The sequence below is a fragment of the Peromyscus californicus genome, unplaced genomic scaffold (assembly GCF_007827085.1).
Source record: "Peromyscus californicus insignis strain IS unplaced genomic scaffold, ASM782708v3 Scaffold_7__1_contigs__length_154581171, whole genome shotgun sequence".
Classification (NCBI taxonomy): Eukaryota; Metazoa; Chordata; class Mammalia; order Rodentia; family Cricetidae; genus Peromyscus; species Peromyscus californicus.
The window spans coordinates 92,497,907-92,513,856 of record NW_026294595.1 but is presented as its reverse complement, the minus strand read 5'-3'; the positions used below and the strand labels follow the sequence as shown (position 1 = coordinate 92,513,856).

The 15,950-nt window shown below is 45.7% G+C and overlaps 1 protein-coding gene across 1 annotated transcript in view; it reads left to right on the top strand.

The window, feature by feature from the left end:
* Positions 1 to 8,010, top strand: part of Gpr176 (G protein-coupled receptor 176) — a 106,407-nt gene extending 98,397 nt beyond the window's left edge. Inside the window, exons 2-3 of the mRNA XM_052724374.1 lie at positions 1,015 to 1,267; positions 4,876 to 8,010. Coding sequence (XP_052580334.1) covers positions 1,015 to 1,267; positions 4,876 to 5,998 — 1,376 coding nt within the window. The 3' untranslated portion in view covers positions 5,999 to 8,010. The remainder of the gene's footprint in view (positions 1 to 1,014; positions 1,268 to 4,875) is intronic.
* Positions 8,011 to 15,950: the final 7,940 nt, after the last annotated feature.

Below are 15,950 nucleotides of genomic sequence, written 5' to 3'. Positions count from 1 at the left end.
CTTCAGCGTCCTCCCTCAGCCCCGCCTTGTAGGCATGACAGTTACTGAAGCCTCAATGGGGGTTGGAACTTCCAGGTCAAAGCTGGAACAGCTACCCACTACACAAGTGCTGGGATTAAAGGCGTAGGCCACCACTGCCCAGCTCCCAAGTTGTTTTTGATCATGGTGCTTATCACAGCAACAGAAGGCAAACTGATTCACTGCTTGTGGCCTCCCAGTACTTGAAATGTGACCACTTCAAACTGAGATGCTCTGGAAATGTAAAATAAAATGCACACTGGATTTTGAAGACGGCACAAAAGCAAGGAAGGAAAATATTTCATCAGTAATTTATCAGTAATGTTATCTTGCAATCACAATGTTTGGGAGTAATTTGGTTAAATAAAAGATATCATTAAAATCCACTTGCTTCCTTTTTCTCCGTGAACTGCTAGAGAGTTGTAAACTCCGAGTGTGGCTTGCACCGTGCTTCTGTTGGAGTGCCCTCCAACGTGGAAGTCATTGGCAAACTCAAGAAGAGTAGACTGTCTGATGGTCAGGGGACATCAGGTGGTAGATGCACAGAGCCCTGGCTTTTATCACCAGCACTTTGTAGATTGGACCTGGAGAATACACTCAGAAGGATCAGAAGTTCAAGGTCATCCTTGACTACATAGCTAGTTCAAGGACACCATGGGCTATGTGAGACTGTGTCTCAAAAGAAACAAAAACAGACTACCTGGGATGAATACGTAACATTGTTTATACTGCCAATAAGACTGAGCCATCATAGAATATCCTTTGCCTGGAATTAAAAAACCAAAGTAGTACTAAAATTTCATGAGCAATTTTTGGTATGGATGTGCTCTAGCAATTTTACATAAAATGACAGTATAATATCCTTGAAGCAAACTCTTAGCATGTTAAAATATTTAACCTGTGTTTCTTTCCTTTCTTCTTTTTTGTTGTCTTTCCTCTTGATTTAAATCCTTAATTCACTTCCATTTATTTATTTTTCTTTACATATCTGGCCAGGAAACTTCATGGTGTTATGGTCAACTTGCCGCACAACCGTGTTCAAATCTGTCACCAACAGGTTCATTAAAAACCTGGCCTGCTCTGGGATTTGTGCCAGCCTGGTCTGTGTGCCCTTCGACATCATCCTCAGCACCAGCCCTCACTGCTGCTGGTGGATCTATACCATGTTCTTCTGCAAGGTTGTCAAATTCCTACACAAAGTCTTCTGCTCTGTGACTATCCTCAGTTTCCCTGCCATTGCCCTGGACAGGTAATTTAATTTTAACTTTTATTCGTGTGTGTGTGTGTGTGTGTGTGTGTGTGTGTGTGTGTGTCTGCAGTTGCCTGTGGAGGTCTGAAGAGGGCATTAGACTTTCATCCCCTGGATCTGGAGTTACAGGTATTTGTGAGGTGCTCAATGTGGGTAGTGGAAACCAAACTTGGGTCCCCCACATGAGCAGCAAGTGCTCTTAAATACTTAGCCATCTCTCCAGCCTTGAGTTGCTGTTGTTTGTTTTTATGCATTAAAAAATGAGCATCATGGAGTGAATGATGAGTAGCTGATATTTCATACACTGGTTTCTTCTTTGGTTTGCTTATGGCCATAAGAAAGAGAATACATGTCCAAAACAGAGTCTTAAAAAAGGATGAGTTGAACATCCATGGACCCTCTTCAGAAAAGACCCAGGGGTCGGATTTTTATCACTAGGATGCTACTGGATCATGGTGCTGTTCTAGCCTGGTTGGAATTTGTATTTGCACTGCCATCTGAAGTAGCTTGCCCATCGGATTGATAACTCTGCAATTAGGGCTCTTTGATGGAGGATGTAAGCATTTCTGGGAGAAAAAGGGAGTTAGTTACTGAATGATTAGATGGCCCTGATGACACCAGAATTCCTCTGGAGGAATTAGTTCTGGGGCTTCATGCTGTCCGGTTGGTTGTTTGCTCTTCCATCCTCTTTAATGGATGTTTGGGAATGAATCAAATGCCTTAGTTACTGCCATCATTCATGACTTGGACGGCAGAGCGCTTGCCTCAGTTTACCTTCTGATGGGGGCTTTAGAGCTTTGGTTTTCTGTTGGGTCATTTGTGTCACCCAGGAGTCTTTCTGTAATCCCATTATACTCTGGTGTCGTCTCTCTGTGTTGTCTGGCATAGCTTCAAATTCCTGGGCTCAAGAGATCCTCCTGCTTCAGCTTTTCTCTTAGCTGGGATGACAGGTGCACGTCACCATACCCAGTGTTAGTGAAGTCTTAGGTCTTCACTTTTACATTATGGACTCTTTTTTCTGAAAGTTTTTTTAAAATAGTTTTGAGATATCGTTTACATGTTATAGAAAAAAATCACCTATTTTAAGGATGCAAGTCGATGAGTTTTAGTATATTTTTTGGATTGTGTCTGCGCTACAGTCTAGTGTCGGAATTTCCTTAACTCTCCCAAGAAGCCTCATGCTGGTGGGTCCTCGCTCTGTTCCCATCCATCGTTGCACCACAGGTAGCCCCTCATCTGTTTCCCGGCTCTGTGTTGGCCTTTGTGAGGCAGTTCATGTAAGTGGAATCCCAAGCATGTGTTCTTTTGTTTTCGGCTTCTTTCATTTAGCATGTCAGAGTGTGTGTCAGCATCCCGTTAGGGTTTTATGAGCCCAGAAAAGCTCATGGTTATTCATTTACCAATTGGTAGTTATTTGGGTTGTTTCCACTTTTTGGTTGCTATGAATGCTGAGAGTTTTGTGGTTTTTTTTTTAAGATTTAAATTTTTTATTTTATGTGTATGTGTGTTTTGTCTGCATGTATGTGTATGTTGTGTGTGTATGTCTGGTGCCTGCAGAGGTCCGGAGAGGGCACTAGATTCCCTGGAACAGGCATTACGGTTAGCTGTGAGCTGTTGTGTGGGTGCTGGGAACTGAACTCAGGTCCTCTGGAAGTGCAGCAAATGCTTATAACCACTGAGCCATTTCCCCAGACCAATATTTTTGAAGAATAAGATTCAATGAGAGTGGGAACATATTATTTAGAACATTTTCTTGTTACACCATGAATCAGCACAATAATCCCTATTTGTTATGTCTAGGCCCTTGATCTTAGACAAGAAAATATGCAAACAATAAAAAATCCTGGTTTTCCCTCCAGCTGATAAACCATCACTCATACAGAAAAGTAAACAAATGCTTTAGTAGATAAACCAGGCTGATAAATTCCTGTTTTATTATTCAGCTACAGATTACTTGCAGGCATCAGTGAGGTGCACTTGAAGAAGTGGATCTTTCCACTTCCTTGCATCTATTTGTTCTATGACACTAAGTTGGCAAGTTAATTACGAGGCCGCCTACACTTCCTGCATCCTCTTCTTAGAGACGTACACACTGAGAACATTATTTATAACGAGCTGTGTGCATATCTTAGTTTATTTCCCAATGTGTAATGGGATGGAAAATGAATAGATACCTGCCTGATCGTGTCTTATGGCAGTGATCAAGTGGCAACCAGAGCCAGGGCACTCTTGGGCATGTTTTTATGTGTGAGAGTGGTACCATCAGATGTCTATAGAGTTGTGATTAGAAAAATTTATCTGTATTCAGGGTCAAAGTATTTTGAGTGCATGCATTGTTCATGCACAATCTTTTCTTCTTCCCCAGGGGGAGATGAGTTGAGCCCAGTTCACAGTGCCCCACCCTTCTGTGATTATCCATGGCCTGTGTGGTACTTGAATCACGTCTCTCTCTGCCTCAGCACATCCCCTCACTGTCCATCACCAGACTCCACAACAGTGCCACTTTCTCTGATAGTTTCCTAGGTAACCATAGGTGCTCTGTGCAAGTACCTCCTCCGGTGGAGCCATCACCTTCTAGATTGTAATTGTTCACGCATTCTTGTAGAGTCTGTTCATGTTTGCAACCCAGTCTGGCACAGGGGTACAGGGGTGCTCATAGCATCGGTTGTCATTCATTCTTTACCTGTCCCCATGAGTGTGGGACTACCATCAGGGGAGGGAGAGCACCTCCAGTGTTGGCTGACAGCAGAGTGGTGGGCCAAGCTAATAAGAAGAATCTCACCATGCCTCTTATGGCTGACGGCAGCCCCTTGGTGATGGGTATGGTTGTGGGGTCTGAGAAACTATTCAGTTCTCCCAGATCACTGATGATAAGAAGACAAGGTACATTTGGAGTTCTTTGGTACTTACAGAATGATCAAATTATAGCTTGGAAGAGGGGAAAGTCCCTCATCTGAATTTTAACAACAAATTCATTTGAGACCTGCTGGTTGCTCTTAGAGTTATGATAACTGGATGCTGGGCAGACACAATGCAATTGGCTGGATTTGACTGAGACCTGTCGTTCACTTGGGTGTCTTCTGCCATGGGCAGGAGGCTAATAATCTGCAGTGTATGGAGTGGGGTGTAAGTCTGCTTTCCACGTGTATGGAGACAAAGTTGTTGTGACAGAGGCTTCTCAATATAGAAAATTTACAAGTTACCCCTTATCATTACATGGAAAACCAGTTATCCTTCACCCAGGAGGCTTTAGGGATCTGTATCCTTTCTGTTGAAGGCACTCAAGATCTTAGTCCTGTTGGCAACAATTCTAAAGCTAGTTATGAGTTGAATGTATTTGCTTGTTTTCCTGATAGAGTCTTAAGAGTTGCATGAAGACGGGGTTTTTCTCTGTGTCTTCAGAAAGTTTTTGTTTTGCTTTTTTGGTTTATTGGTTCTCCCACTGTACTCAGAGTCCTCAAAACTCAAGGTCTGGCTTCCTGGATTCTTCAAATAATTCTACCTGTCTCAGTTACTGTCCCATTCTGCAGATTCTTGGTAGTTTAGGTTACCCTAATTTCAAGAGTATTTTTTCCCTGTGAAGTGAATTGTGATCTTATGTCCTGCAGGTACTATTCAGTCCTCTATCCTCTGGAAAGAAAAATATCTGACGCCAAGTCTCGGGAGCTAGTGATGTACATCTGGGCTCATGCAGTGGTGGCCAGTGTCCCTGTGTTTGCCGTGACCAATGTCGCCGACATCTATGCCATGTCCACCTGCACGGAAGTCTGGAGCAACTCCTTGGGCCACCTGGTATATGTTCTCATCTACAATGTCACCACGGTCATTGTGCCTGTGGCTGTGGTATTCCTCTTCCTAATCCTGATCCGGAGGGCTCTGAGTGCCAGCCAGAAGAAGAAAGTCATCATTGCTGCACTGAGGACCCCACAGAACACCATCTCCATCCCCTATGCCTCCCAGCGGGAGGCTGAGCTACATGCCACCCTGCTCTCCATGGTGACAGTTTTCATCCTCTGCAGCGTACCCTATGCTACCCTGGTCGTCTACCAGACCGTGCTCAATGTACCTAACACTTCCGTCTTCTTGCTTCTCACTGCCATTTGGCTGCCCAAAGTCTCTCTGTTGGCCAACCCTGTGCTCTTCCTAACTGTGAACAAATCCGTCCGCAAGTGCTTGGTTGGGACCCTGGTGCAGCTGCACCACCGGTACAGTCGCCGAAACGTGGTTAGTACTGGGAGTGGGGTGGCTGAATCCAGCCTGGAGCCCAGCATGCGCTCTGGTAGCCAGCTCTTGGAGATGTTCCACATCGGGCAGCAGCAGATCTTTAAGCCCTCAGAGGATGAGGAAGAGAGTGAGGCCAAGTGTCTTGGCTCAGCTGATTGCCAGGCCAAGGAGGTACTCCCCTCCTGCCCAGAGGGAGAGCAGGAGCCTCAGCTTGCACCCTTTGTACCACCTCCAGGCACAGTGGACTCTCCATCTCAGGTGGCCCCGGTTGCCCCTGTGGAACATGGGATATTCCCTGATAAATATTCTCTGCAGTTTGGCTTTGGGCCTTTTGAGTTGCCCCCTCAGTGGCTCTCTGAGACCCGAAATAGCAAGAAGAGGCTGCTTCCCCCCCTGGGCAATACCCCAGAAGAGCTGATCCAGACAAAGGTGCCCAGAGTAGGCCGGGTGGAGCGGAAGATGAGCAGAAACAATAAAGTGAGCATTTTCCCAAAGGTAGACTCCTAGCAAGGATTGTAAGTGCCTGGAAGCAACAGGGAGCTTATGTATTCCTGTTCTCCTGCACTCTGGCTGCGAACCACTGTGGGGTGATTCCTCCTGTCTGGGCAAAAGGGAAGTTTACATAAAATCCAGTTGCCTCTTTATTGAGGGAGTATATATCCATTTATCTTAGTGTGTCCTTAGACCCACTGTAAGCTGGACAGTATGGAACAGGTCTGAGGGTCCTTCATGCATATTTTTTGGGGGGGCTCCTCCTTTCCCTGTGCATAGGAAAGAACCTAAAGGGAGCAGGTACTTGGAGGAGGCCCAAGATAATTATGGGCTGCAATGGCCACAAAGGTGAAGTTGGTTTGGTTTTTTTAAATTTTGTTTTAATTTTTTTGAGACTGGGTCTCTCTATGTAGCTCTGGCTGGCCTGGAACTCATTATATGGACTAGGCTGGCCTCAAACTCAGAGATCCACCTGCTTCTGCTTTCTGAGCGCTGAGATTAAAAGTCTGTGCCACCATGCCCAGTGAAGAGCCTATTTGGGTGACTAAATAGGAGTAACAAATAGGAAAAGTTTCTGTGCTGAGAAGTCAGAGCCACAGTGTCCAGTGGTGTTCCTTAGTCAGTCATCTGACCCGTTTTCTAACCCCTTTATCCGGTTTTCTGGTCATAAATGGGGGATGACTGGTCCCACCTCTACTTACCTTTACACCCTGTTGGTGTCACCGAGGCCGCCAACAAATGTACCCGCTTCCACCAGTCACCAGTAGTGCCGCCTAGAAAACACTGTCAGCCCTTTGCTGGGGGTTCCACTTTACACTGTACTTGATCAACAGCAGCAGGGAGGAAAGCTTTGTAGTGGAGAAGACAGTCTGAGAAATGCCCACGGCACAGTCTTCTTTTCTTCCACATGACCGAGAACAAAAGGCCAGAGTCGGTATAGTGCCGTGTATTGAGTGAAGTAACGTAGGCAGATGTTTGGAATTAAAAGGTGCTGAAGAAATTGCAAGTGACATGTACCGGGTTCTTGGGCGCCGTTAAGGTAAAAATACTTGATTAGGACAAGGGATGCTGCCCCAAGACTTGTTAGTCTGACGCAGAGAACAGGCCAACCCTCCGGTCTCATTTTCAGTGTGCTGTATGATTCTGGTTTCCACGCCCTGGTTGATCGCTTCACTCCTGTTCCCCAGTGGTTTCAGTGTGGACCAAGGGGGGTGGGGTGGGAGAGAGCGCTCTTCTCCGCAGCTCAGTGACCTGGTTCTTGTGTGTGATCGACGGTGGGATTGATCTCCCAGGTCAAATTCAAACCCAACCCTTCCCTCTTACAGCAAGTGGGCAGCTCTGCTCTTCTTTTTAGGATGTTTTGCTCTTGTTCATGGTACTTGGTGGAGCCAGTCTGGTGCCTTGAGTGGATGGGTGTTCCTCACTGGCAGACTTCTACATCTCAAAGGCAGTGCTTCTAGCAGCCCCCGTTTTAGCCATGCTGGCCCTTGTCCCCTAGGAGGAAGCTCAGTGTAAGTCACATGTAAGGCACCTCCTTTTCTGTTGTGTGATGTTCTGTGATTCCTGAGTGTGAACCCAAACACCTTCTCCTCCGAGAGGGAACGCCTTCCTCTCTGTTTGTCACCCCACAGAGTTGTTTGCTCACAGCAGAAACAGGGGAGGCTCTGCTGCCCCCTGGGCCCTGTGTGCATGCCATCTGTAGCTCTTGGCCCCGTTACTGTGTTAATACTGTGGTCCTTCCAGCTCGTATTTCAAAGCCTTCTTAATTGTTTCAGCTTTTACTGAGGGGAAAAATAATCTCTCAGAAAATTCTGTGTGCCTGAGAAGAACCTGTCAAATGTTCTCATGTTGATGTCCTCCTGACACTATGTATGTACGACTTAATACATTCGCAGCCGCAGAGTTTGGCTTGCAGTTTCTCGTGTGTGTTTGAAAGGGAAGGCTGATGTCTAATAGGCTGTCACCAAGTGTATTTCTATACTCTGTGAAGAATAACATTTTAATAAAAATGAAAAAGCTGCTTCTGAGCTCCAGTGATTGTCTGAGCTGTTTCCCCTCCCTGAACGTTTCTTTAAACATGGCCTCAGATGAAAGAGACCTGTTTGTCTCCCAAGAATACAATCACAGCACTGTAGGAGCATTTTTTTTCTATGCTGTTGTTGTTGAAGGAATGAAAATTCACTCGCCAGGAGGAAATGCAACATTTGAATGAATGTCACGAAGATGGATTCTGAGCGGAGCTGATGCGTGGGCTGTGCAGATCACCCAGGAGAGCGCCATAGTAGCTGTGGATGAAGCCTCATCAGCTTTCCAGTCTTTGGAGTCTTTGGACAGGTGAGGAAACCGCCATGTACCTCAGTTTCCTTTCTGTAACGTGGGATGGTAATTGTGACATAAGTTTGTTGTTCTGACTCAGGTACTTCATCTCTGCTCAGATTTTAACTGTGGCTGCAGTCAGCCTGGGTGGCTGCATCCACCCTCTTCCCTACATGCAGCTATGGCCCACCTTCTCTGCTTTCTGCCTGGGGAGAAGTTGTTCCTTCTGGGAGTAATATTTACCCTAGGCACATGGAAACCAGTGAAAAATACCCTTGCTCCCCGCCCTTTTTGCTTGAAGAAGATAAATGCCCAGTTCTTAGAAGGCTAAATAGAATTGAATGCCCATTGTCACTCAGGGGCCCACTTAATGTATCCCTAGATTGGCTCTTTTTATTTTTCCAGCCTTCTTTATACTTTGAAGAATCATTCCCAAATTTTATCTGCACAAAGCTTTGCCTCAAACTGTGTGTTCAGGCAGATTCAAGATAGACAAGAGAAGGTTCATCAGTGTGCACGAGGGTTAAATGGTGTGACTCCACACAGGCTGGCCCAGAGTGGAGCGATGTCAATGTTGGGACCTAGACAATTAAAAAGAGATCATGGAATTTATTTAGAATGTTATTTAGAGAACCACACTAACTGGTGCTTTCCCAGGTTATTCTAGCAATAATCATCACAGTGCTGATACTTTGGGCAGTTCATACACAAAGGACTGCTTAAATCCCCAGGGAAAGAAACCATAAGCCAGAATGTTTCTTTAGACAATGCAGAAGCCATATCCGAGAGCAAATGCACATAACCTATTATGCCAGTAACACAGAAGTATAATAGAACACATAAAGAGCATCAGGAGTCACATGCAAACCCAGAGCGGCCTATCTACAGAAAAGTCCGTCACCTGCTGCACTGAAGAGAAGAGCCCCTCATTACCCTGTGATGCTCAGCTTGTGGCACCCCTGCATCTGGAGTTCAAGGGTTTGCCATGCCTTGCAGATCTGATATGTTCTGAGGGGGGAAGTGTTTATTTTAGGCCAGGTTTTCATGAAGGATAGAGATTAATACTTTCATATTTTTAGCTGCATCTTAAGTGTTTTGAAATTTTCATATATATGTATATATATTTACAAATACGTATGTGTATATAAATATTTACAAATAATATAAATACACACACACACACACACACACACACACACACACACACACACATAGTATACTGTGATCATACTCACCCCGTGCCATCCTCCTATCCCCCTCCTGCTAACTGCTTTCCTCTCGACTAGTCCCCTCCTACTTTCGTGTCTTTGTTTTTGCTTTTGACCCACTGAGTCATTTAGGGTTGTCTGCATGAGCACGGGTGGGGGATTATTTACTGGAGCACAGGCAACTTACCAGTGGTTACACCACTGGAGAAAAGGACATCTCCCTCCCTGACATCCACTGACTAATTCTTTCAGGTTGCCGTCTGCCAACATACCGACGTATATGTAACTCACACCTGTGACAAAGTGATTCACTTCCCTCAAATGGCTGCAAAATGTTAGCAGGCTTATGCCAGAGCTGATGTGCTATGTTCGAGTTCTGTGGGCCAGAGAAAAGTGCATCGTGGTAAATGAGAGGGGGTGTGGCTGTGAATAAATCAGGAATTGAGGTCAGTACTAGCTCCCAGGGCAGCTTCCAAAGCCTTCGTGTGGGAAGCTTTTAAAGTGAATGGAAATGAGCTCCGAGTCTCCATGTACGATGCTTTGGGAGTAAAACATTCTCTCTGCTTTAGGTTCCAGCCAGTGTTCTCATTTGTGCCGGGGGCATCAGTTAGTTAATCAGGAGAATAAAGTCCTGGGGCCTTTCATAAATAGGAATCTGTGATCTCTGACGTGATTTTATGAAAACCTCCATAGCTATTCATGTTCTTAGCACTAAGGAGCCTCTTACTGTCAAATTTAAATGAATTAGTGATAGATGAATGAATAAATAAATAAGAAATGACAGCCCATGGGGGCAGTGGTGAAACCTTTCTGGTGGAAGATCTGCTGTTTAGGAGCGTTGTTGCTGGTTTTTATGAATTCCTCTAATGACTTTGGCCAGGGTTAGTATCACAGAAGGCAGGGTTTTATACCCTTCTGCTTCAACCCTCCAGTCTTATTTTAATTCAGTAGAGACAATGTAAGCTCTCAAGCTGGGGCGGGGGGATAGTACAATACTGAGAAACATGGTTCCTGACCTACATAACAGGCATGAACAATAGTTTTCAGCTATAATGATTACAATTTAGTGATCCCAAATTTATTTGTTTTTATTCATTGCAGTCCATAAATAATACAGCATCCACAAAAGGTGCTAGAAAGAACATGATAATTTCCAACCTAGAGCTCTCTCTCCAGCCACACTTCAAATGCAAAGGTAGAATAAAAATATCTACAAATAATTCTCAGAAAACTTACCTCTCATGTACTCTTTTCCTAAAAACCACTAGAGGATATTGTCCAAGAGGAGGAGGAGGAGGAGGAGGAGGAGGAGGAGGACGAGGAGGACGAGGAGGACGAGGAAGAAGAAGAAGAGGAAACAACCAGGGGTTAGACAGAGGGCCTGTGACGCTGATGACAGCCATAATGTCACAGAGGAGGGAGACTTTAGGATGACAGTGCCTGAGGTGTTGAAGTCACCAGCCCATGCTGGAACAGTATGACTTGAGACATGTCTTACTGCACTTGTGCTCCAATGACAGGATGCCACAGACTACATGATTTATAAAAAACAAAATCTTATTTTTCAGCTTTAGAATATGGGAGATCAAGGTGCCAGTAGGTTCCATTCTCTGAAGAGGGCACCTCTGTGCTTCAAGACAGGCAACTTGTTGCTATATCACCTGGAGAGCAGGAGGGCAATGTGCTCACATGATGGAAGGCAGAAAAGCAAGCCCATTAGGGCCATGAGACTTCTTTTATATAGGCCATAGTTCCATTCAGAAGGGAAGAGACAGCCCTCATGGCCTTATCACCTGGTGAAGGCCTAACATCTTTTTTTAAATTTAATTTTATTTTTTGAGACAGGGTTTCTCTGTGTAACAGCCCTGACTGTCCTGGAACTCACTCTGTAGACCAGGTTGGCCTGGACTCAGAGAGATCTGCCTGCTTCTACCTCCCAAGTGCTGGGGTTAAAGGTGTGCACCACCACTGCCTGGCTGACCCAATGTCTTAAAAACATCATATTGGTGGTGTCCAGCTCAGTGGTAGAGGTTGTCCTTTCTTCTGTCCTGGCATAGCCGTTATAATCTGATAGCAGTTCTAGATGTTGTGTTTCAATAAAGCAGAGTGGAAAACGTGAAAGAGGAAGAAGTAAAGTCCAGGAAACAAGAAAATGACCCAGGATGCATGTCAAGGAAACTCCAAGGGTTAGAGTAGGGGGATATATAGGGAGACTACCCCGGGGATGTATAGGGAGACTACCCCAGGGGATGTATAGGGAGACTACCCCGAGGGATGTATAGGAAGGCTACCCCGGGGATGTATAGGAAGACTACCTTAGGGGATGTATAGGGAGACTACCCCGGGGGATGTATAGGAAGGCTACCCCGGGGATGTATAGGAAGACTACCCCGGGGATGTATAGGAAGACTACCCCAGGGGATATATAGGAAGACTACCCCGGGGATGTATAGGGAGACTACCCCAGGGGATGTATAGGGAGACTACCCCGGGGGATATATAGGAAGACTACCCCGGGGGTGTATAGGGAGACTACCCCGGGGATGTATAGGGAGACTACCCCGGGGGATGTATAGGGAGACTACCCCAGGGGATGTATAGGGAGACTACCCCGGGGGATGTATAGGGAGACTACCCCGGGGATGTATAGGGAGACTACCCCGGGGATGTATAGGGAGACTACCCCGGGGATGTATAGGAAGGCTACCCCGGGGATGTATAGGAAGACTACCCCAGGGGATGTATAGGGAGACTATCCCGGGGGATGTATAGGAAGACTACCCCGGGGATGTATAGGAAGACTACCTTAGGGGATGTATAGGGAGACTACCTTAGGGGATGTATAGGGAGACTACCCCGGGGGATGTATAGGAAGACTACCCCGGGGATGTATAGGAAGACTACCCCGAGGGATGTATAGGGAGACTACCCCGGGGATGTATAGGAAGGCTACCCCGGGGATGTATAGGAAGACTACCCCGGGGATGTATAGGAAGGCTACCCCGGGGATGTATGGGAAGACTACCCCGGGGATGTATAGGAAGGCTACCCCGGGGATGTATAGGAAGGCTACCCCGGGGATGTATAGGAAGACTACCCCGGGGATGTATAGGAAGACTACCCCGGGGGATGTATAGGAAGACTACCCCGAGGGATGTATAGGGAGACTACCCCGGGGATGTATAGGAAGGCTACCCCGGGGATGTATAGGAAGACTACCCCAGGGGATGTATAGGAAGGCTACCCCGGGGATGTATAGGAAGACTACCCCGGGGATGTATAGGGAGACTACCCTGGGGATGTATAGGAAGACTACCCCGGGGGATGTATAGGGAGACTACCCCGGGGGATGTATAGGAAGGCTACCCCGGGGATGTATAGGAAGACTACCCCGGGGATGTATAGGGAGACTACCCCAGGGGATGTATAGGAAGACTACCCCGGGGGATGTATAGGGAGACTACCCCGGGGGATATATAGGAAGACTACCCCAGGGGATGCATAGGAAGGCTACCCCAGTGGTAGAACATGTGCTTAGGATATGTGAGGTTTCACATTCAGTGCCCAGAACCACGAAAAACAACCCAGGCAAAAAGAAGGCAAGGAAATCAGGCAGGGCGTATTTCTAGTAGACTCATGGATCAAGCTGTCCAGAGAGAAGGAAAATAGAACTTTCAGGAGGGGGTAATTTAAAAAAAGAGTGTAACTCTGGGCTTGGTACATGGCTTGAGTGGAAACGTAGGAACAGCACGTGCTGATAAATCATGAGGGCATGAGTTTAGATCCCAGCACCCATGTAAAAAGCCAGGTGTGGCCACATGTGTCTGTAACCCTAGCACTGTGGGGTGTGGAGACAGGATTGCTGCTGGTGCTGGTTGGCCCCGAGCCTAGCTCGAGGTCAGTGATAGGCCCTGCGTTGAAGGAATAAGTTGGAGAGTTATAGGACCCCTGACATCCTCCTCTAGCTGCACGTGTGTGTATGTGGGCATGCATACTTATACATACACTCATGTGCCTACAGCATACACCCATAACACCCCCCCAAACAAAGAGTGTAATTCATTCCAGAGGATGACCTCACACCCAACAGTGTATGGCCAGTACAAATTGGATTCAGTGAGTTATCAAAACAAAACCACCAAACAAAAAATGAGGATATGAAGTTGGGAGGGGGCGGGGAGGCGGGGAGTGGATGTGGGGTGAATATGATCAAAATATATTGAATGAAATTGGTAGCACACATTCTAATTGGTCTTAATAATAAAAACCTGGAGTCAGATATCAGGGTCAAAGCTGAAAGATCAGAGAAGCAGAGCAGCCAGCCACTAAAGAGACTTCTTACCTCTACCGAATCCTTAGCCTGAAAGGGGCCGAGCTCCTGTCTCCTTCTGCCTTATATTCCTCTCTCTGCTCAGCCATATCACTTCCTGTCTCCACCTCCCTAGTGCTGGGATTAAAGGCATGAGATGCCAAGAGCTGAGATCAAAGGTGTATGCCACCACTGCCTGACTCTGTTTCTCTTTTAGACTGGATTAGTCTTGTGTAGCCCAGGGTGGCCTTGAACTCACAGAGCTCTATCTGCCTCTGCCTCCTGAGTGCTGGGATTAAAGGTGTGCGCCACCACCGCCCGGCCTCTATGGCTAACTAGTGGTTTAGCTCTGCACTCTGATCTTCAGGCAAGCTTTATTTGTTAGATCATAAACAAAATATCACCGCAGAAATCCTCAAAGAATTAATAAAAATGTATTTAAAAAAAAGAACACAACTTACAGATGCCTTTGCTACTGACGTGGTACATGAAGGCATTTGAGAGGCTCAGGAGGGCTCAGCAGCAGATACGAGGAGAATCAAGCAAAGCAGACAATAAGGCAGTTCTAAAGTCCAGGAGGAGTGAAAGGGGAGACAGGGAATATAGACGGACTCAGGGGTGAGTGGGGTTCATGTGTGCAGATCAGTGTGAACACCAGATAGCGAGTTAGCCCAAGAGAGAGTGCTAGGGGGAGAATGACGGAGACGCCGGAGAGTTGATAGTGAAGACATCTGCCCTGACGGGGAGGGGGGTGGGCAGCTCGTCTGTCTAAAATGGATGATGCAGAAGGTAGACTATGCACATTACTTAGATCTGTGGTGATGTATAAGTGCCAGAGAGCACAGCTCAGGTGACAGCAGGTCCTCATCTCTGGAACTCTTTCTTTGATTTGTTAAAGCTTTTTAGATAAAACGAAAATTCATCTACATGTATTGCTTTCATGAAAGTAAAAACTTATAATGTTCATAATGTTCAAAAACTTCTGAATTTTGGAGTGCGCCATTCGACTAAACCAAGGAAGACCCTGGTGTCTCATTAAAGGAAATTGAAGAAATGAGGAGATTTGGGCCTCCAGGGGCAGAGTAACCAAGGGCTTTTGCAGGTGTCTGTTGACTCAGATGGTTCCTTTGGTTTCACCGTATGAACAAGGTAATGATGGGCTAGTCTGAACTCTATTCCCCCCTTGTATCTTCTGGATGACCAAGAAGAAAAATTTCTTCTTTTGGGTTTATTACCGTTCCTTTGGGACATTCCTACTTTGTTGAAATAAGTTTAACTTAAATAATGCTAATTGGCTTCAGAAATCAGTTTATAATATTTCATAATAATTTATAACATTCTGAAAAAATATACTGTGTGATGTGTCAAAGCAATCCTAGCACTCATTTATTTATTTTTTATGTTATTAGTAATTTATGTTATTTACTGACACCATCTAAAGTGAATGCAATATAAGTACATTTGCATCAACCACTCCAAGCCATTAGAATATTATTTAGACGTTCTTAATTAATTTTAATTTATGAACCCTGCCTTGAAGTGTGTTCCCTCAGTAGTATTCAGCTTATTATTGCCTGCTTTGTGTTTATATAGGATTTTTCATTGGAGAGCAGTAAAGAAAGCCCACAGACTTTCTGTAGGAAACAATGTGATCTCTGTTTTGCAGATGGGAACGGGAGGCACAGATGGCTGCGTCATTAGCCCTGAGAGATGAAGCAAGTTCGAGACAGCTAAAAACAGTACTCAGGCATTAGAGCCCATTCTTCCGCTTGCACCCTCTAAAGCGCTGATGATTATTATCATCTATCCTTATCATGACTATTTTTTGAATACCCAGTTGGCACATTTTATTAAACTGTACTGGGGACTAGATTAAAACCCTTAATGCTTGGCAGCTGCTTCTCGCCGTGCCATTTTCCAAACTTCCGCCAGCCTCCAGATGCTGCGGAGGCATTTGGTTTAGAGTAAAAGCCTTAAAGCGATGGGCTGGCTCTGCTAAGACTCTTCTGTGGCTAATTTTCGCATCCAGTTTAGCCTTAGGTGAATTTAAGGGCCCCGCCATCAAATCACTCACCATTACCCACATTTCTGAGGAATGTGTGATGCTCTTTGTTGCAAATTTATAAAATATTGT